Source organism: Eimeria acervulina, genomic scaffold, assembly GCF_000499425.1.
Source record: "Eimeria acervulina Houghton genomic scaffold, Eah_scaff122, whole genome shotgun sequence".
NCBI lineage: Eukaryota > Apicomplexa > Conoidasida > Eucoccidiorida > Eimeriidae > Eimeria > Eimeria acervulina.
Window position 1 is genome coordinate 25,001 of NW_013550326.1, and position 19,236 is coordinate 44,236.

Consider the following 19,236-nt stretch of genomic DNA (forward strand, 5'->3'; position numbering starts at 1 on the left):
CCACTATCCCTCCCCGTCCCTTCATCTGCTGTCTTCTTAAAGAGCTGCAAGTACACTGCAATTATTTGTTTTTTTTTCTCTCTCTCTCCTCTAAAGCAACTTCAAAGCCATGCAAGGCCCTCTCCAGGGCCCCCCGGGGGCCCCCCCACAGGCTCCCTTAAGGGGCCCTTGGGGGGCCCCCCCTCAAGGCCCCCTGGGGGCCCCACCTCAGGGGCCCTTGGGGGGTCCCCCACAGGCCCCCATGGGGGCCCCCACGCAGGGGCCCTTGGGGGCCCCCCTGCAGGGACACTTAAGGGCTCCCGCGCAGGGGCCCTTGGGGGGCCCCCCTCAGGGGCCCTTGGGGGGCCCCCCTGGGGTACCCTCTGGGGGCCCCCCCGATGGAGATCTATTTACCCCTAGGTGGCTTCCGAGTTGGGTTAGGAGACAGCTGCTGCAGCGGCAGCAAATTAGAGACAATGCCGGTGTATGCCCCATGTGCGGCGCGAGATGCAGCAAGCTTCAGCAGCAGCAGCAACAGCAGCAACAGCAGCAGCAGCAACAACAACAGCAGCAGCAGCAGCGGATGCTCCGGCGCTATACTGCAGCTGTTTGCTGCAAAGAGGGAGTCAAAGAGATGTCTGCTGTCTCCTCTGCTGCTGCGCAGAGCAGCTCCGGCTATTCCCAGTCCCCTCAAGGCCCAGCAGCAGCAGCAGCAGCAGCAGCAGGAAGCGGTGAATGCGAGTTAGAGAGGGCCCGGTTGGGGCAGTCGAAGGACAATGAAGCTTCAGGGGTAAGGGCTAGCTTGAGGCATGTGCTGCTGCTGCTGCTACTGCTGCATGCATGCGCTCATCATTCTAATCGGTTGTTGCTGCTGCTGCTACTGTGCTGCTGCGGATGCTTCAGACCCGGCTGTGTCTTTCTTCGGGCCTCACGCCTGGACTTGAGAGGCTGTATGTACACCGCAAGTCGCCTCGGAGAACTCGGCAGCAGCAGCAGCAAAAGCAGCAGCAGCACACGAGTCCTTCTGCTGCTGTTGCTGCAACTGCTGCTGGTGCTGCTGCTGCTACAGTTCGTTACTCGGAGCCAGCCGGCAAGGTTGAGCGTGCTTTGGGTGTTTGCTGCTGCAGCTGCAGCGGCTGCAGCAGCTCTTCCCCTCAGCAGCGGCAGCAACTGCAGCAGCAACTGCAGCAGCAGCAGCAGCAACAGGAGCAGCGGATACTAGCATTAGATTCCTTTATATGGAAGCTAGCGTTTGACCCCCGGGATCTCCTTTATATAAGACAAGTAAATAAAGAGGGCCTTCGTTTTGCTGAGGAGACACTTAAGCGCATTATGCGTTTGCTGCTGCTGCTGCCTGCAGCAGAGACAAGACCAGAGCAGCTCAGGCCCTGGCTCCTTGATGCTGCATTAGCTGCATGGCAGCAATCCTTCAACAGCAAACTGCTGCTGCGAGCGCAGCAGCAGCAGCAGCAGCAGCAACAGCTGCAGCAGCAGCAGCAGCAGCAGCGAAGGAAGTGGCAGCTGCTAGAGACAGGCTGCTGCGAGTGGGCTGCGTGGAGACAGCCGGAAAAGAGAGACAGCCAACCTGCAGCAGCAGCAGCAGCAGCATCCGTAAGAAGAAGAACAGCAGCAACAAAAACAGCAGCAGAAGCAGCAGCAGCAGCAGCAGGGTATCAGCGTATATCCCCCGCTGTTGCTGCGCTGCTAGCGACGCAGCAACACAGAGCAATTCTGCTGGCAGCAAACACAGCAACAGCTGAACACAACGGAGACTGGTTCGAGTACTGCGAAGCAACTGTGCTGCTGCTCCCCTGCAGCAGCATCAGCAGCAACAACAGCAGCAGCAGCAGTAGCAGCAGCAGTAACAGCAGCGACAGCAGCAGCGGCTCCCGCAGAAACGGGAGCAGCAGCAACAGGGACTGCGGGGACAAAAGTGCAACCAGCAGCAGCAGCAGCAGCAGCAGCAAGTGCAGACACTGCAGCAAGTTGCAAGCAGGGACTTCATTTATGTCTGAGCTGCAGCAGAGGATTCAGGTGTCTCTCCGGCGGCACTGTCAGCGTATAGACAGCCAGCTGCTGCAACAGCAGCAGCAGCAGCAGCAGGGGCTACTGCTGCTGCCCCCAACGGAAGCGCAAAGCCTGCACGGTGGGGCTTCAGATGCTGCTGCTGCTGCAGCCTTTCTAGATGCATGCGAGAACCAGCGGCAGCGCAACACCCAGCAGCAGCAGCAGCAGCAGGAGGAGGAAAGGCTTGCAAGCGTGTTGACAGACTGCAGGCGTTGTGTAATGTACGAGTTGGTGGCTTCGCGGCCTCGAGGCGGCGGCCGCGTTGCTGCTGCGGGAGATGCAGCAGCAGCAGCAGCAGCAGCAGCAGCAGGGCCTGCTTGCGGGTCTGTAGGTGGAGGCCTTTTGTGTGTATATACGCATGGATGGGGCTTGCTAGAGCTGCTGACGCATGCATGCTCCTGGGAGTTTCTTTTTCTTTATTTATCTGCTGGAGAGACAGCAGCAGCAACATTTGCTTCTCTGCTGCAGCAGCTGCCTCTCCGCAGCACTTGGGAAGGCTTCCTTAGGGCCTTCCCCTGCTGCACCCGCTGGGGGACTGTCCCTTCTCTGCAGCACGAGCTCGGCCTGTGCACAGATGCAGCAGCTGCTGCTGCTGCTCCTGCTGCTCCAGCAGCAGCAACAACAAGTGCACCTGCTGCTCCTGCTGCTGCTCCTGCTGCTGCTGCTCGGTCTCCTCCTCTGTGGGCGTGGCGGCCTAAGCTGCAGCGGCTGCGCAGCAGAGACTGCTGCTGCTTCAGAGACAGTTTCTTTGCTGCGCTGCTGAGAGATAGCACCCGTCTCCACCGTCTCCGTCGAGGAGACCTAGAGGAGAATGGGGGATGCCAGCAGCAGCAGCAGCAGCAGCAACAACAGCAACAACAGCAGCAGCTGCTGCTGCAACAGCAGCAGCGGCATTGGGGGAGCTTTGGGGGCTTCAAACAAATTGCCGGCAGCGGCAATCGATCAGCGCGAGCTGCAGCAGCAGCAGCACGTTGCAGCAGAACCAGCAGCAGTAGCAGAAGCAGCAGCAGCAGCAGCAGCAGCGAAGACACCGGAAATCTGTCTGAGGACTTAGATGAGTGCATGCAGCTGCTGCCACCCCCATCTCCATATAAAGAAAGAGACAGATTATTGCTGCAGCTGCAGGTTAATCTCGCTAATAGCCAGGCTGTACGTTCACTGCTGCAGCAGAACCTCCCCCGCAGGGGTAGGGAGGCAGCTGTAGCTGCTGCGGCTGCAACAGCAGCAGCAGCAGCAGCAGCTGCTGCTGCTGCTGCCAGAGCAGATTCGCGGGCTTCTTATTACGGTAGGCGCACCTCCCTCACCATCAGACAGTCTCTCGTCCCTTCTGCTGAAGAAGATGCCGAGCAGCAGCAGCAGCAGCAACAGCAGCAGCAGCAGGTGCTGCAGGGCGACTCCAGCAGCACAGGGGCCTATGGGCAGCAGCAAGAGACGGTGCTGTCTCTGTGGAGAACCCCCTCAGAAGCTCTGCTGCGGGAGCAGAGACAGCATCAGCAGCAGCTGCGCCTCAGCAGCAGCAGCAGCAGCAACGGTCTCATAGGCGGCAGCAGCAACGGCAGCAGCAGAAGCAGCAGGAGGCTCCGCGCTGCCCGCAGGCCCTCAAACCTCTACCCGCCTCTCTTCAGACGCAGCAGCAGCATCCTAGACCGTCAAGGCAGCAGCAGCAGCAGCAGCAGCAGCAGCTTGGCGATCCTGGCAACGCCCAGTCTCCTCCTAGCCCCTCAACAGCAGCAACTGCAGCAGCAGCAGCAGCTTCAGCAGCAGCAACAGCAGCAGAGACCGCATCCCACTGCCGCCGATTATGGGCCTCCAACTCTGCAGCATGCAGCTTTGCTACCTCGGGGTTCTGCTGCTGCAGGCATATTCTCCGCTTCATTTCAGCAGCAGCAGCAGCAACAGCAGCAGCAGCAGGAAGAACAGGTGGGTGCTTCGGGGGAGAGAGCTGTTACTGCAGTCTATGCTTCGGGCGCGCATGCGTCTCAGCCTCTTCAAGCCCCCACGCAAGCAGCAGCAGCATTGCAGCAGCAGCAGCAGCAGCAACTCCTGCTGCAGCACGAAGAAGATGCGGCCTCTGCTGCTGCACCGACACGAGTCTCAAGCCCAAGAGAAGACCCGCCTGAACAGGAAGCAGCAGCAGCAGCAGCAGCAGCAGCAGGATCACCACAAACACCAGCAACCACAGCAACAGCGTCAGCAGCAACAACAGTATCACCAGCAGCAGCAGGAGTATCACCCGCAGCAGCAGCAGCAGCAGCAGCAGTATCACCAGCAGCAGCAGCAACAGCAGGAGCAGCAGTGGGTGTTGATGCTTCTAGTGAGTCTGGTGAAGAAGAAGGGACACGAACCCCCAGAGTAGAGGAGAGCGGGCTGTCTCCTTTGTTAGGCCGTCTGAGTATTCAAAACTTTAGCTGCTGCAGCAGCAGCAATGGTAGCAGCCCCACAAGGTCTCCTAGCCCCGAGCAGCAGCACAGACGCATGCGACAACTCCTCAACTATGAACGCCAGCAGCAGCGAGTCTTGGAGGAAGAATGCCGACAAAGAACAAGCCCTATTGCTGCTCTGCAGCAGCAGCAGCAGCAGCAGCAGCAGCGTGCGAGGCAGCAACCTGGAGCTTCGGCAGCAGCAACAGCACCCAAAGCAGCAGCTCCTTCCTTCCCCAGCGTGCAGTCGCTGCACCAACGCAACATTCCGCGGCTTGCAAGACCTGTAGATACACCGCAGCAGCAGCAGCAGCAGCAGCAGGTTACCCAGTCCCCGTTTGCCTTTCTGTCCTCCTGCGCAGCTATGGCTAGGAGAAAGAGACCCTCTTCCGCCTTCACTCAAGTGTCTCCAATCGAAGGTGCTGCTGCTGCACCTGCTGCTGCTGCACACCGCAATACCTGCAGCAGCAGCAGCAGCAGCAGTTCTGCCTCTTCAGCTGGGTCCCCCATTTGGACTCCGGCTGCAAATATTGTACATGCCACAAACGACAGCAGCAGCAGCAGCAGCAGCAGCAGCAGCAGCAGCAGAATTATTCAGCCGCGGCCTTCTGAACTGACGCCAATTTTATGCAGGATGAGTCTAGCAGAACCCTCAGACACAGACAGCGGCGAGGATGACCTCCAGCAGCAGCAGCAGCAACAGCAGCAGCAGCAGCAGCAGCAGCAGCAAAGGGCGAACTTGCAGGCTGCATCTGCAGCACGATCTGCTGCCAGCACATCGCAGCCCCAAAGGAGGCCCCAGCAACAGCACCTCCGAGGCCGCATCCCGGTCTTTCCCCGTCTTAACAAGGCAGCAGGAGCTGCTTCTGCTGCTGGTCCTGCTGCTAGCAGCAGCAGCAGCAGCAGGAACAACTGCAGCAACAGCTCTCTTGACGCTGGCCCTGTACGCGGGGCCAGGAGAAGCCGCGCTGCTGCTGCTGCTGCTGCTGCTGCTGCTGGCCGCGATGCTCCATATCGTCGTCCCTGGGCAGACAGACAGAGGCCTTTCCCGCTTGCTGCTGTTGCTGCTGCTGCTCCTGCTGCTGCTGCTTCTGCTGCTCAGACGCCCCAATCGGGGGCTGCTCCGGCAGCGGATGAGGCGGCGAGGGCAGCAAGACCGAGAACAGCTGCAGCAGCAAGCAGTGCAGCAGCAGCAGCATCAGCATCGATTCACAAAGAGACATGGGTGCAGCAGAGAGCTGCAGCTCACCCCAAAGAGAGTAGCAGCAGCAGCAGCAGCAGCAGCATGCGAGCTGCAGGACGAAGCAGCAGCACGAGGAGTGCTGTTGCTGCCAGCGGCGCTCCCCCTCATAGGCAGCGGCAGCAACTGCTGCTGCAGCAACTGCAACACCCTCAAAGGGTGGGCTCCAGCAGCAAGCTCCTGGGGAAAAGCAGCAGCAGCAACAGCAGCGGTAGCAGCAACAGCAGCAGCAGCAGCAGTCTGCAGAGCAGCAGCCAGGGATCTGCTGCAGGCAGCCGCAGCACACTGGGGCCAATCCCCGTGGGGTCTCTTCTTGAGCGGAAGCGCAAGCAGACCAGCAGCAGCAGCAGCAGCAGCAGCAGCAAAAACAGCAGCAGCAGAACCGCTGCTGGGCCTGTTTCTAAGGCACGGATCTGTCGTCCCCCGTCCTCCGCCCCTCCCACGCAGAACAGCAGCAGCAGCAGCAGCAGCTCCGATATTCCGCGAGCCAACAGCAACAGCAAGCTCAGCGGCGGCAGCAGCAGCAGCAGCTCCGATATCCCGCGAGCCAACAGCAGCAGCAAGCTCAGCAGCAGCAGCAACAGCAGCAGCAGCAGTTCCGATATCCCGCGAGCCAACAGCAGCAGCAAGCTCAGCAGCAGCAGCAGCAGCATGAGTAGAATACCGGCAGCCCAGCAGCAAGCGCAGCAAACCCCACAACCTAAAGATAACGTGGGGGCCCCCCGAATACAGGCGAAGATAAGAAGGGCCCCCCCACCTCTCCAGCCTAAGAAGCTCCCCACAAGCAGCAGCAGCAGCAGCAGCAGCAGCAGCACCAGCAGAAACCGGAGTACAGGTGCAGCAGCGAGGATCCAAAACAGACCTTCTGCTGCAGCAAAGACGCAGCGAGGCTCTGCTTCGCGTCGAGTGCAATCGCTGCCCAGCAGCAGCAGCAGCAGCAGCATCACCAGCAGCAGCAGCAGCAGCAGCACGGCAGCAAAGCCACCTCTAATAGGGAAGAAGCTGGACCGAACAGGCAAGCCTAGCAGATTAGCAGCAGCAGCAGCAGCAGCAGCAGCAGGGCAGAATGCCAGCAGCAACATAGGGGGCCCCCTTCCTCCCGTTCGCAGCACAGGAGCGGGGAGGGCCCCTTGAGGGCCTGTGCAGCAGCAAAGCTGCGGTGTACAGACAGCTGCACCCTCCAAATGCAGCAGCATGCAGCAAGCAGGGGGCCCCCAAGACGCTCAAGAGGGCCCCCAGGGGCCCCCTGGCCACGGGCTTAGCAGAGGGGGCCCCATTAACCCCCATAGGAACCGCTATATCTTTTTGTCTATATATATAATATATACATTTATATTTTCTATATATATATAATTTATAAATATATATATATATATATATATTGTATATATATAGGTATATATATATACAATAAATATGAAGTACGTAGAGATGATAGTGCATCTGTTGTTTAGTTGTTTATGCTTCTCTCTCTTCAGCTGTAGAGACAGCCAACCGGTGTTATAGCACCCGCCCTCGCAGCAACAAAGCAGCAGCAGGAGAGACAGCAGCAGCAGCAATAAGGAAAGCAGCAGCAGCAGCAAGGGGCAGCAGCAGCAGCAGAGGCTAGTCCTTGTCTCCATCTGATACCCTTAGAATGTACAGACTGCTAACAAAATTTTGAATTCGTTCTGCGTGCAGTAGCAGCAGCAGCAGCAGCAGCAGCAACTGCTGCTGTTGCTGCTGCTGCTGCACCTGCTGCAGTATCAAAGCCAAGGTCTCTTCAAAGTAATGGAGACGCCGCACAACTAGAAGCAGCAGGCAGTCCCCGAAACAACATAAGCTGCAGCAGCACAAGTAGCATCACCTGCTGCAGCAGCAGCGGCTGCTGCTGCTGCTGCTGATTGAGGCACCCCAATAAAGCTATGCACTCTCCTGTTCTCCTTTACATCGAGGGGCCCCCGGGGGCCCCCTTAATACCCTTTCTTTAATACCGCCTAATCTCAGCTGCGCGCCTCTCTTCAACAGACACCTGCAGATCGCCAGCAGCAGCAGCAGCAGCAGCAGTAGCAGCAATAAGGAAAGCAGCACAAGCAGCAGCAGCACCAGGAGCAGCAACAGCAACCCGTGCCTCCACAGGCGCAGCCCCACCACAGCAGCAACGACGAATCAGCAACAGCAGCCCAAGCAGCAGCAGCAGCAGCAGCAACAGCAGCATCAGCATTGACGTACAGCATCATCCGTATACATAAGCCGTGTAGACGCTGGCAGCGGCGGTGTTGAGAAGACAGGCGGGGGCCCTGGGGGTACAGTAGAGCTTCTGGGGCCCCCCCTTGCTGCAGGGGGCCCCCCTTGGCCTGGGGGCCCCCCTGCTGCTTTTGTATGAGGGGGGGGCCCCTGACCTAACCCAGGAGGTGCAGCACCTCCTCCAACGCCTGGCATACCCCCGTGCTGCTGCTGCTGCTGTGGAGGAGGCATCAACCCGTGGGGCCCCGGGGGGCCCCCCATTGGGTACACAAATGGTGGCTGCTGGGGGCCCCCAGGGGCCCCAGGCATTCCTTGAAGCGGCATCCCTGTTGCCTGCAAAAAGAAGAGACAGAATCTATTAAACTGCTGCTGCTGCTGCTGTTGCTGCTGTTCCTGGTGCTACTGTTGCTCTTGTTGCTGCTGGTGCTCGTACTATTGTTGCTCTTGTTCTTGTTGCTGCTGCTGCTGAGCTGCCTATACACCTCATGCCTCTCACCTGGCTTAACAGACCCTGCAGATTTGGCGGTGCCGGCAGTGCGGGCGGAGCTGCTGCAGCATTTGGAAAGGAAGGCACTGCAGCAGCAGCAGCAGCAGCAGCAGCAGCAGCAGCAGCAGCAACAGGAGCAAAATAATAGGAGGAGACGTCTCTTTGTGTTCGCTCTCTCCGCAGCAGCCACAACAGCAGCAGCAACAGCAGCAACCGCAGCACTAGGAAGGGCCCTCGCTCAGCGACAACCCTTTGTATTATCTGTCTGTCTCCTCTGAATAAAATAAAACAGCATTTGCTTACGAGATGCTGCTAAGCCCGGTATAACAGGCGTCGGGGGCACCCCTTCAAACTGAGGCAGCTGCCCCTGCTGCGCCAGCATTATAAAATGCTCTAAGCTAACAGGCGCCATTGTCACCTACAAGCAGCAGCAGCAGCAGCAGCAGCAGCAGAGTAGCAGCAGCAGATAGAGTAGCAGCATTTAATTATATAATCCTTACAGATGCAACAGACAAGGCAGAATACACATATTCAATTATCTCTACTGCTTCTGCTGCTGGCTCTTTCTGTTGCTTCTGCTGCTGCTCTTTCTGCTGCTTCTGCTGCTGCTCTTTCTGCTGCTTCTGCTGCTGCTCTTTCTGCTGCTTCTGCTGCTGCTCTTTCTGCTGCTTCTGCTGCTTCTGCTTCTACATCATCAACAAGAATTGCTAATAAACAAATATAAATAAATATAAATATATATATATATATATAAATATAAATATATATATATTACCTGTGCCCAGTTAGCCCTCTCTCTCTTTCTATTAGCTTTCTTGTCTGCTTTCTGTTGAAAACGCTGCAGCTTCTCCTGAATAATCTCAGCAGGGATGCCGTCCATGCCGTGCACAATGACGTCCACAGAGTCTCTGCCTTGTAACGCATTCGGCACTGCTGCTAGCTGCTCCTTGTGCACCTGCACAACAGCAGCAGCAGCAGCAGCAGCAACAGCAGCAGCAGCAGCAACAGAAGTAGAGAATGATGATAATAATGATGATAATGATGCAGAAAAAGGAAAGGGGAGATTAGGTCCGATGTGCGCTTGCATATATATATATATATTATATATATGTACATATATATATATTATATGTATATATATATGTATATATATATTATATATATATATATATATGTTGAAGGAGGAGACAGAGGAAAGAAAGAAAGAAAGGAGAGGAAGACAGCAGACACGCAACCACACATAAACCCACGCATGCAGCAGCAACAGGAATTGCTGCTGCTGCTGCTGCTGCATGCACACAGCAGCAGCAGAAAGCGCTGCTGCTACTGCTGCTGTCTCGCAGCAGAACACAACAGCAGCGGGAACTACTGCCTCTGCATGCACGCAGCAGCACCAGCAGGATACAGCAGAAGCAGTTTCTGCTGCTTCTGCTGTTTAGTAAGACAAGAGAGCAGCAATATCTACACACCTGCAGCAGATGCACAGCCAGCCCCGTTGCTGTATCAAGCTTCCTGCAGCAAATGCTGCACTTAAAATGTTTTGCTTTCTGATGCTGAATAAGCACCTTCTCATCATCAAAGCCCCTGTCACAGTAATAGCAGAAGGGCTTGACTCTAGACCCTCTCTTCTTCTTCCGCCCCATCTTTGCTGCTGCTGCTGCTGCAGTTGCTGCTGCTGCTGCTGCTGTGGTGGTGGTGGTGGCTACTCCTGCTCCTGGAAAAGACCCCTCACGATGCCTACGCTGCACCCGATACACTCCGAGGAGCTGCCTGTACACCTCAGAGCAGCAGCAAGAACAGCAGCTGCAGCAGCAGCAGCAGCAGCCGTTCGCTAAGGCCAAGGCACTGAGGAACAGAATACGAAGAGAAACAATGAAAGTAAATGAAAAAGAGAATATTCAGCAGCAACTGCAGCAACTGCTGCTGCTGCTGCTGCTGCTGCTGCACTCCCTCAACGGGGGGCGCTCGGTGCGAGGCCTGCAGCAGAGAAGAGAGAGCAAAACTATCCTTTGTCTCTTTTGATTTAAATAAAATAAATGAAGTAAGACAAATGCAAAAAAGATCTCCCTCGCAAAACGCTCGTCGACAGCCACTCCAGCAGCAGCAACAGCAGCAGCAACAGCAGCAGCTGCAGCAGCAACAGCAGCAGCAAGGGCTGGGGCATGCGCGAACAAGGTTGCCTCTCCAGCAACCGCTCCAGCAGCAAACTGCTGCTGCTGCAGCAACACGAACGTCAATATTTATTTAAATTAATTATAATTTTAATAATAAAAGCTTCCTTTAGCAGCACAATGTAAATAATGCTACTGTCGGGAGTAGTCCTTGCTTGAGGCCTGCTGGAGTAGCAGCAGCAGCAGCAGCAGCTGCGCTGCTGCTACTGCTGCTGCAGCTCACGCTGGGTGGTGTGCGTAAGAGCCTCCTTGAGGTATATACACCACGACACATTGCTTGCTGCTGTTGCTGCTGCTGCTGCTGCTGCTGCAGATTGTCTCTCTGTCTTGTTTATTTCAATCCGTCTGTCTCCTCCAGGGGGGAGGGGGGAGCCAGTGGGGTAGCTGCTCGCTGCTGTCTGCTCTGCTCAATCTGTCTCCTTTTGTCTGCTGTCTGCGTTTGTGTCGACTGTCTATCTCCTGCTGTCTCCTCCTGCCTGCCCCCCATCCTAAGCAGCAGCAGCAGCAGCCGCTGCTGCTGCTGCTGCTGCTGTCTGCCTCCTAATGCCCGAGAGGGACACCGCCTTCTGTCTCCTCACACTGGTAATAGAGAGCCTCCTAAGCAAAAGGAGACAGACAGCCGCTCTCCCCTTGCTTTAGAAACAGTCTGTCTCCTCACAGTTAAGAGGTACTCTGTCTCCTCATAGTTAAGAGACAGTCTGTCACCTCATAGTTAAGAGACACCCTGTCTCCTCGTAGTTAAGGGGCAACCTGTCTCCTCATAGTTAAGAGACACTCTGTCCCCTCATAGTCAAGAAGGTGTCTCTGTCTCCCCGCACTTACGAAGCTGTCTCAAGCATCTGTCTCCTGTCTATCTTCTCTACTTAAGAGGCTGTCTGCCTTCTCATACTGGTGAAGTTGTCTCTGTCCCTTCATAGTTAAGAATACGAAGCTGTGTGCGTGTAGCTCGTCATATTAAGGAGACTGTCTCCGTCTGTCTCCTTATGTTAGAGAGACTGTCTCTGCCTGTCTCCTTATGAGTAAGGGGCTGCCTCTGTCTGTCTGTCCCCTTGTAAGTAAAGGGCTGTCTCTGTCTGTCTCCTCATACGTAGGGGGCTGTCTGTGTCTGTCTCCTTATGCTAAGGAGGCTGTCTCTGTCTGTCTCCTCGTACTGTTCGTGCCCCTATTTGAATAAATTGTCTCCTGCCCCCTGCTGCTAAGGAGAGACAGTTTGAGAGCAGCAGAGCCCTCAAGTTAGTTAAGAGACACCTCTCAACTACAACAATAATAAACAGCTCAATAGACTTATAACCAGAAGGTTGCGGGTTCGATTCCCCCCATCTGTTTATTTTATACAGAGACATCTCTTTGGTACATCTCATCCAACTGCTGCTGCTACTACTGCAGCAGGTGCTGCTCGTTGCTGCAGCAACAGCCATCAATGCATGCAGCAACTGCTGCTGCTTCTCACTGCAGTAGTGCTGCTCTGTGCTGCAGCAACAGCTGCTCCAACAATTGCTTGAGGTGTCTCTGCATGCATCGAGTAGGCCTTTGCCTCTTTCACTGTCTCTTCAGCTGTCTCCGCAACTGTCTCCTCATGTGTCTCCCTAACTATCTCTCATATCTCTCGTAGCCATCTCCTTAACTGTCTCATAACTGTCTCCTTAGCTGTCTCCTAACTGTCTCCTTAGCTGTCTCCTAGCTGTCTCCTCAGCTGTCTCCTCAACTTCCCTCAGCCGAGGCGAAGGAACAGATTTGTCAACTGCGGCCCTCAGGCATTCGGTGATCCGATCTTAGCTGCTGCTGCTGTTGCTGCTGCTGCTGCTGTTGCTGCTGCTGCTGCTGTCGGGATTGCATTGTGTGGGGCTGGCAAAGTAAAGATAAAAGTTTAAAAGAGACAGAAAGGGTCTCCTTTGCAAATGCATGCGCTCTTAATAATAATAATACTATTATTATATATATTATTATTCTTATTAAATAATATATATTGTATAATAATAATATTACTATTATTATATATATTATTATTCTTATTAAATAATATATATTGTACAGACAATATTAAAAATGCAAAACACAGCAAACAATGAGACAGAGGAGACAGCCGCCTCAGACACCGGCGACGACTCAAGAGGAGACCGGAGACACCAGAAAGGAGACAGGAGACAGCAGAAAAGAGACAGGACACAAAAGGCAGCAAACAACCGACAGGAGGAGACAGCAGACAACAGACAGGAATAGACAGCAGACAGCAGACACGAGGAGACAGGAAGAGACAGCAGACAGGAAGAGGCAGCAGACACGAGGAGACAGGAGGAGACAGAAGGCTACAGCAGGAGAAGGGAGGAGACAGAAGGAGACAGCAAGGAGACAGGCTATCACTGTCTCTTTTGTCTGCGTCTGCTCATGGGGCTGTTTCTTCTTGTTCTTTGTCTTTGAATAAAAGATAAATTGTCTGCTTGCTGCATTCCGCTGTCTCCTTTTTTCTGTCTCCTCTCAGATGAGGCCTCCCGCAACAAAGGAGACACCTCCTCCCCAGACAGCTGGAAGAGACAGCTGCTGAAGCCCTCCTCCTCCTCATCCTCTGCAGCACGAGGGCCGCCAGAGGGAGCAGCAGCAGCAGCAGCAGCAGGTGGTGTCTTGGGGATGCGAGCTCTGAGGCTTCTGTCTCCTTGACCAAGCCTTCTGCGGGGGCCTGAGGAAAGCAAAATACAACAGCAGCAGCAGCAGCGCATGCAGCAGCAGCAGCAGCGCGTGCAGCAGCAACAGCAGAGCATACAGTAGCAGCAGCGAGTCCAGTAGCAGCAGCAGAGCATGCAGCAGCAGCTAATTGATTCAGACTGCTTCCATATATCTAAATTAGCCGGCGGAAACGCATGCAAGTTCAGGTCTCCTGCTGCTGCTGCTACTGGTGCTGTCACGTGTGCTGTTGCTTCTGCTGCTGTTTCTGCTGCTGTTTCTGCTGCTGCCTCTCCTGCTGCTGCTGCTGCTGCTGCTGCTTGTGCGCGAGCAACTAAACCCACCGGAGACAGCGCTGGGCTTCGACGCCCTCGGCTGCTGCTGCTGCAGCATAGAGGCGAGACCTGAGGAGACAGCAGAAACAAAAACAAATGCATGCATGCAAAGCAAAAAAATAAACTAATAAATAAATAAATAAATAGACAGACAGACAAACAAACAAACAAACAAACCAAGCAAACAAAGGCATGCAGCACAAAACAAGAGAAGTCGAGCGACGCTGCTGCTGCTACTGCAGCAGTACTGCAGGCCAAGCAGCAGAAGTGCAGCAAGAAGCAGAAAAGGAGACACAAAAACCCAACGGAGACAATCGGCAAAGGGAGACACACCATCTTGGAGATCCAGCAACGACGGCGTAGCAGAGGGGACTGCAAACATAGCAGCAGCAGCAGCAGCAACAGCAGCAACAGCAGCAATGGGTGTCTTCTCTGCACAGCAATTAGGAGAGCAGGGATTAAGGAGACAGCAGCATCCCCAGCAGCAACAGCAGCAATAAAACTCTCCTTCACCTAGCCCCCAGGCGAGAAGGAAATGAGACAGCAGCAGCAGCAGCAGCAACAGCAGCAGCAACAGCAGCAGCAGCAAGTGTCTCCTGCAAAAGTTTCCTGCACCTAGCCCATAGGCGAGCAGGGTATGAGGAGACAGTTGCTGCTTCTTAAGTGTCTGTCTCCTCTTCTTGACTCACCTGTTACATCAAAGAGAATCTGCTGTATTTGTGTAGCAATGCTTTCAGGTGTCTCCCCACGGAGCCGCAGCTCTCGACGCAACTCGGGATCGCCTTGGAGACGATCCCGGATCGTTTGAAGCACCTCCGAGTGCTGCACATCCCCCAGAGTCTCCTCATCTCCTCCCTCACCCCCTATGCTTTCCTCTGTCTCCTTTGCAGCCTCCTTTGCTGCCTCTTCAGGTGTCTCTTCAGGTGTCTCTTTAGGTGTCTCCTTTGGGGCTCCTTCGTTCCTGCTTAGCAGCGCATGCATTGCTGCTTCGTGTTCTCCTTTGATGAGTTGTCGTATCTCCTCTCGGTGTGCAGCAGCAGCTGCTGCTGCTGCACTGTCTCCTTTTTTGTCTCTGCTTCTTTCTTTCTTCAGAGACTGCAGCAGATCTGCTTCAGACTTCGAGAAAAAAGCAGCAAGTTCTGCTGCTGTCACTTGCTCAGCTGTCTCTTCTTCTGAGGTGTCTAGACACCCAAGTGGGTTGATGTCTCCTTTCCTGTCTTTCTTCCGATCTTTATAAGGAGACAGATTCTCCTTTCTATCCCGAGGCTGCTGCTGCTGCTGCTGCTGCGGGGTATCATAGGCCTTGAGCTCCCTTTGCAGTGTCTCCAGTGACACCTCAACCTCCTCCTCCAAGCCTTCGGCTGCCTCTCTTTCTGCTGCTGCTGCTGCTGTCTCTGCTGCTTCTCTCTCTATTTGTTCTCCCTCTGCTGCAGCTGTCTCTCCTGCAGCCGTTTCTAATACTTCTCCGTCTGCTGCAGCTGTCTCTCCTGCAGCTGTCTCTGTTGCAGCAGCATTCTTCCCTGCAGCAGCAGGGGAAGCTGCTGCTGCTGCTGCTGCTGCTGCTGAAGCGGTGTCTGTTGCTGCAGCATGGCTACGGATTGCATGCGTTTGTGTACGAGTCTGTATATCTTTTATAGGTATCTGCTGCAGCACGGGGATGCCGTCAGCCCCTAAGACAGGGACATCTGCTGCAGCAAGCCCCGCTCTTTCGGCATATTTTGCTGCGTCTTGCTGCAGCATATCTATCGTTACAAGCCCCGACTCCTTTTTAAGCAGCTGCTTCGCGTCTTCTATCGAAAGATCGTCAGCACTCTGACGCAGAAACCTGCACACACAAAAAGGAGACGCCAGCAGCACCACCATCTGCAGCAGCAGCTGCAGCACCTGCAGCAGCCGTAGCAGCAGCCGCAGTAGCCGCTGCAGCAGCTGCTGCTGCAACGGATGTAGCAGCAGAAGCTGCAGCAGCAGCAGCTCGCACTGTCTCCTTCTCCATCATTTCACAAGGAGACAGAAGAGGCTCTAAGGCTCGTCTTCGTGTGATGTGTCTCTGATTAGGACACCTCAGCGGGAGGAGACAAGAAAGGGACAGGGGCTGGGCCTGCTGCTGCTGTTGCTGCCGCTGTTGCTGCTGCTGCTGCTGTCAGGTTGAGGAGACAAGAGTACTGGAGACAAGAAGGAGACAGCTGTTACCTGGGGTGGCGTTTGCGGGCCTTTCGTTCTTCTTCTTGCATGCGCAGCAGCTCCCGGTGTCTCCTTTCTGTCTCTAGCAGAGATAAAGCTTCATCAACATCTGCTGCTGAATAGCCTGGGAAGAGAACCTCCAGCTGCTTCTGTGTGAGTGTCTCCGAGGAGACACTTCTCTGTGGGGGAGCAACGGAGACAGAGACAGAGCCTGCTGCAGCGCCGCCAGCAGCAGCAGCAGCAGCAGCAGCAGCAGCAGCAGTGGAAGCAGCTCCTCCACCCGCCTGCTTCTTCTTCCGGTGTCTCTCCAGCAGCTTTAAGGCTGCAGCAATCTTCGCAAACTTCTCCTCAGGTGTCTCCTCTCTTATCTTCTGTCCCCCAATGCGCAGCGCCTGCTCCTTCCATTGCTGCAGCCGCTGCACTTCTGCTTCGGGCCGAGTCGTCAGCTGCAGCCTGCAGCAGCAGCAGCAGCAGCACCATATAAAGCAGCTGTATTAACCAGCTGCAGCATGGAGAGCAGCAGCACCAGCATAGAAAGAAGCAGCAGCAGCATAGACAGCAAGCAGCATGGGCAGCAGCAGCACGGAGAGCAGCAGGCAGAGGAGACTTCTTGTTGCTCCCGCTGCATGCAGCAAGTTGTCTCCTGTCCCCTCAAGGCCACCACAGGGCGAGCTAACAGACCCTCTGGGGTGTCTCCTTGTCTCTTCACTGTTATTAAAGGAGACACAGCGATGTGCGGAGACACCAGAAGGCAGCAAAAGACACAAGAAAGGCAGCAGCAGACAGCAGGAGACAAAACGGAACAGAGAAGGAGACAGACGGAGACAGCAGAAGCGTAGACGGGAGAAGACAAAAGGAGACAGAAGGAGACAGCAAAAGAGGAGACAGGAGGAGACAAAAGGAGACAGCAGGAGACTGCAGCAGACAGCAGCAGGAGACAGCAGCAAATGCATTACCTGCCCCGAGCAGCATCTACTTGAAGGACGCGGAGACCTGTCAAAGTGTCTCCTGTGCTGCAGCGCAGCATTTCGCTGGGGCTTTTGCTGCCTCTCGATCGTTCAGCTGGAGAGACACCTGAAGAGACACCCCAGCCAGCAGCAGCAGCAGGAGCCCCGCGACCGCGAGACTCGCGGAAACGCTTAAAAAGTGCATGCACGTCGTCAGGACTGTCTCCTCGTCCAACTTCGTTCTGCAGCAGCAGCAGCAGCAGAAGCAGCAGCAGCGGTAGGAATAGCGCAGACGTTGAAGGGTTGCTCGAGGGATCAGGCAGCTGCTGCCGTGTGTACTGAGGCCAAAGGGAGACTCCTATATATAATATATAAATATATATATATATATATATATATCTTCATTCATATGTATATGCATATAGCTAAAGAGACAGTGTTGTAGACTAAAGGAGACAGCTTTATAGGAGTAAAGGAGACAGATTTCTATGAGTAAAGGAGACAGTTTTCTAAAGCTAAGGAGACACTGTCTATTCCTAAGATAGATATAGGGGACAGACAGCGTTGTGTAGGCCTAAAGGAGACAGCTGTTAATGACAGGAGGAGACTTTTCTATGTCTACTAGGAGACAGCGACATGTTGGTAAAGGAGACAGCATCTGCAGCTGCTGAGCAGCAGTTGCTGCTGGCTTCTTACTGCATGCAAGAAGGCATCTTCTACTGCCCCCACATCAATAAAGAGACCGAAGGATGTACACCGCAGCACGCAGCCTGTGACGTCTTGGCCTACCTAAGGAGACAGCAGCACACATAGCAGCACGCGCTGTCTCCCTGTCTCCTTTCTTCCTCTCCAGCTATAATATACAGCTACTATTGTCCTGCTGCTCAGGAGACACGGCTGCTCCTGCAGCAGTGCAGCAGCTGCACACAGCTGGTGCAGCAGCAGCTGTTGCTGCTCCGGAGATACTGCAGCAGCAGCTGCTGCTGGTGCTAAAGCACTGCAACAACAACAGCAGCAGCAGCAGCAGCAAAAGTGTCTCCTTTTGTGTGGGTGTTATTCTTAAGAGCAGTCAATACCCAGAAGGCCTCAAGAGGTTTCCTTGGAGTGTCTCCTTTTGCTGCTGCAGGAGACGGCATTGTTGTTAGGCGCATGCGGCGATGTTCTCTGTCTATAGATTTAATAAAAAGAGACAAAGTGTCTCCAACCCGCAGCACGTCGCCTGCATGTTGTATCCATCCGTCTGCTGACTGCAGCTTCGCTGCTGCTGCTGCTGCAGCAGCAGCACCAGCTGCTGCTGCTGCTGCAGAGACAGCTGAAGGGCCTGAGGATTGAAGGAACTCAGCCCCCGAACGAAGAGCAGCAGACAGAAAATGCATATCACGGAGATGCAGCAGCCCCAAGGTGTCTGTACACCCCACGTCTATGCGACAGCCATATGAAGACACAGCAATTACCTGTAAGAAAACAAACAAATATAAATATATAAACAAATATATTAATATAAATATATATATATATATGTATGTATATTTATTTATATTTATTTATTTATAATAAGATTTATATTTAAGACAATTAAGAAGAATGCAAGGATAAAGACAGAGACAACAGAGACAAAAGCGAAGACAACAGCGAATGAGGAGACAAAATGCAGAGACGAGGAGACACCAGAAATAAAAGAGAGACAGACAAAGAGACACATGCATACATTTAAAAATATACATATATATTATACAATATAATATATATATACATATATATATGTATATCGTGAGAGAGAGAGAGAGAGGAGAGAGACGAAGAGTGAAAGAGACGAAAAGAGACAAACCCAAGAAAGAGAGACAGAGACAAAAAGAAAGAAGCAGAGAGAGACAGAGCGGTAAAGAGATACAGAAAGAAACAGAGAGAGAGAGAGAGAGACGGACAGACAGACAGCACAGAGATACGGAGACAAGAAGAGAGAGACAGAGAGGAGGAGGAGGAGACAGCAAAAGGAGACAGCAAAAAGAAGAGACAGATAAAAAGAGAGACAGAAAAAGGAGACACTACCTTCCCAATCACGTTAGCATTCTCTCTAAAATTTTCAAGCGGCAGACGCTTCGAACGAGGCAGCAAATAGGCACCCTGAAAGCAAAAGGAGACAGAGAAGAGACAGATAAAAAGGAGACAGAAATGTTATTAAAAGGAGACAGAAGGAGGAGACAGGAAGGACATTAGAAGGCAGGCAGAAAGGAGACAGGAAGGAGACAAAAAGGATATAGAAAAAAGACAGCAAAAGGAGACAAAAGGAGACAGAAAGGAGACAAATGGGAGACAGAAAGAAGACGAAGAAGAGACAAAAAGGACAGAAAGGAGACAGAAGAAGGAAACAGAAGAAGGATATCGAAAGGAGACAGCAAAAGGAGATTAAAAGGAGACAGAAGAAGGAGACAGAAGAAGGAGACAGAAGGAGACAGAAGAGGGAGACAGAAGAAGGAGACATGTAGGCCGCTGCTTTCAAAGCAACAAATATGCAGTATAAAGAG

General features: G+C 53.9%; 3 protein-coding genes across 3 annotated transcripts; 1 reads left to right on the plus strand and 2 right to left on the minus strand.

The window, feature by feature from the left end:
- Window positions 1–109: 109 nt before the first annotated feature.
- Window positions 110–6,840, plus strand: EAH_00018620 (hypothetical protein, conserved; the record flags this gene model as incomplete). Its single annotated transcript, XM_013397435.1, has 2 exons — window positions 110–769; window positions 883–6,840. The coding sequence occupies 2 exons, from the start codon at window positions 110–112 to the stop codon at window positions 6,838–6,840; spliced, it is 6,618 nt and encodes a 2,205-aa protein (XP_013252889.1).
- Window positions 6,841–7,902: 1,062 nt separating this feature from the next.
- On the minus strand, window positions 7,903–10,062 carry EAH_00018630 (zinc finger (C2H2 type) protein, putative; the record flags this gene model as incomplete). The annotated part of the gene is made up of 6 exons (XM_013397436.1): window positions 7,903–8,265; window positions 8,429–8,505; window positions 8,723–8,837; window positions 8,920–9,105; window positions 9,195–9,374; window positions 9,889–10,062. 6 exons carry the CDS (start codon window positions 10,060–10,062, stop codon window positions 7,903–7,905), a joined length of 1,095 nt encoding a protein of 364 aa, XP_013252890.1.
- A 2,885-nt stretch (window positions 10,063–12,947) lies between these two features.
- On the minus strand, window positions 12,948–16,791 carry EAH_00018640 (GTPase regulator, putative; the record flags this gene model as incomplete). Its single annotated transcript, XM_013397437.1, has 5 exons — window positions 12,948–13,264; window positions 13,593–13,652; window positions 14,273–15,408; window positions 15,774–16,217; window positions 16,721–16,791. 5 exons carry the CDS (start codon window positions 16,789–16,791, stop codon window positions 12,948–12,950), a joined length of 2,028 nt encoding a protein of 675 aa, XP_013252891.1.
- Between the last annotated feature and the right edge of the window lie 2,445 nt (window positions 16,792–19,236).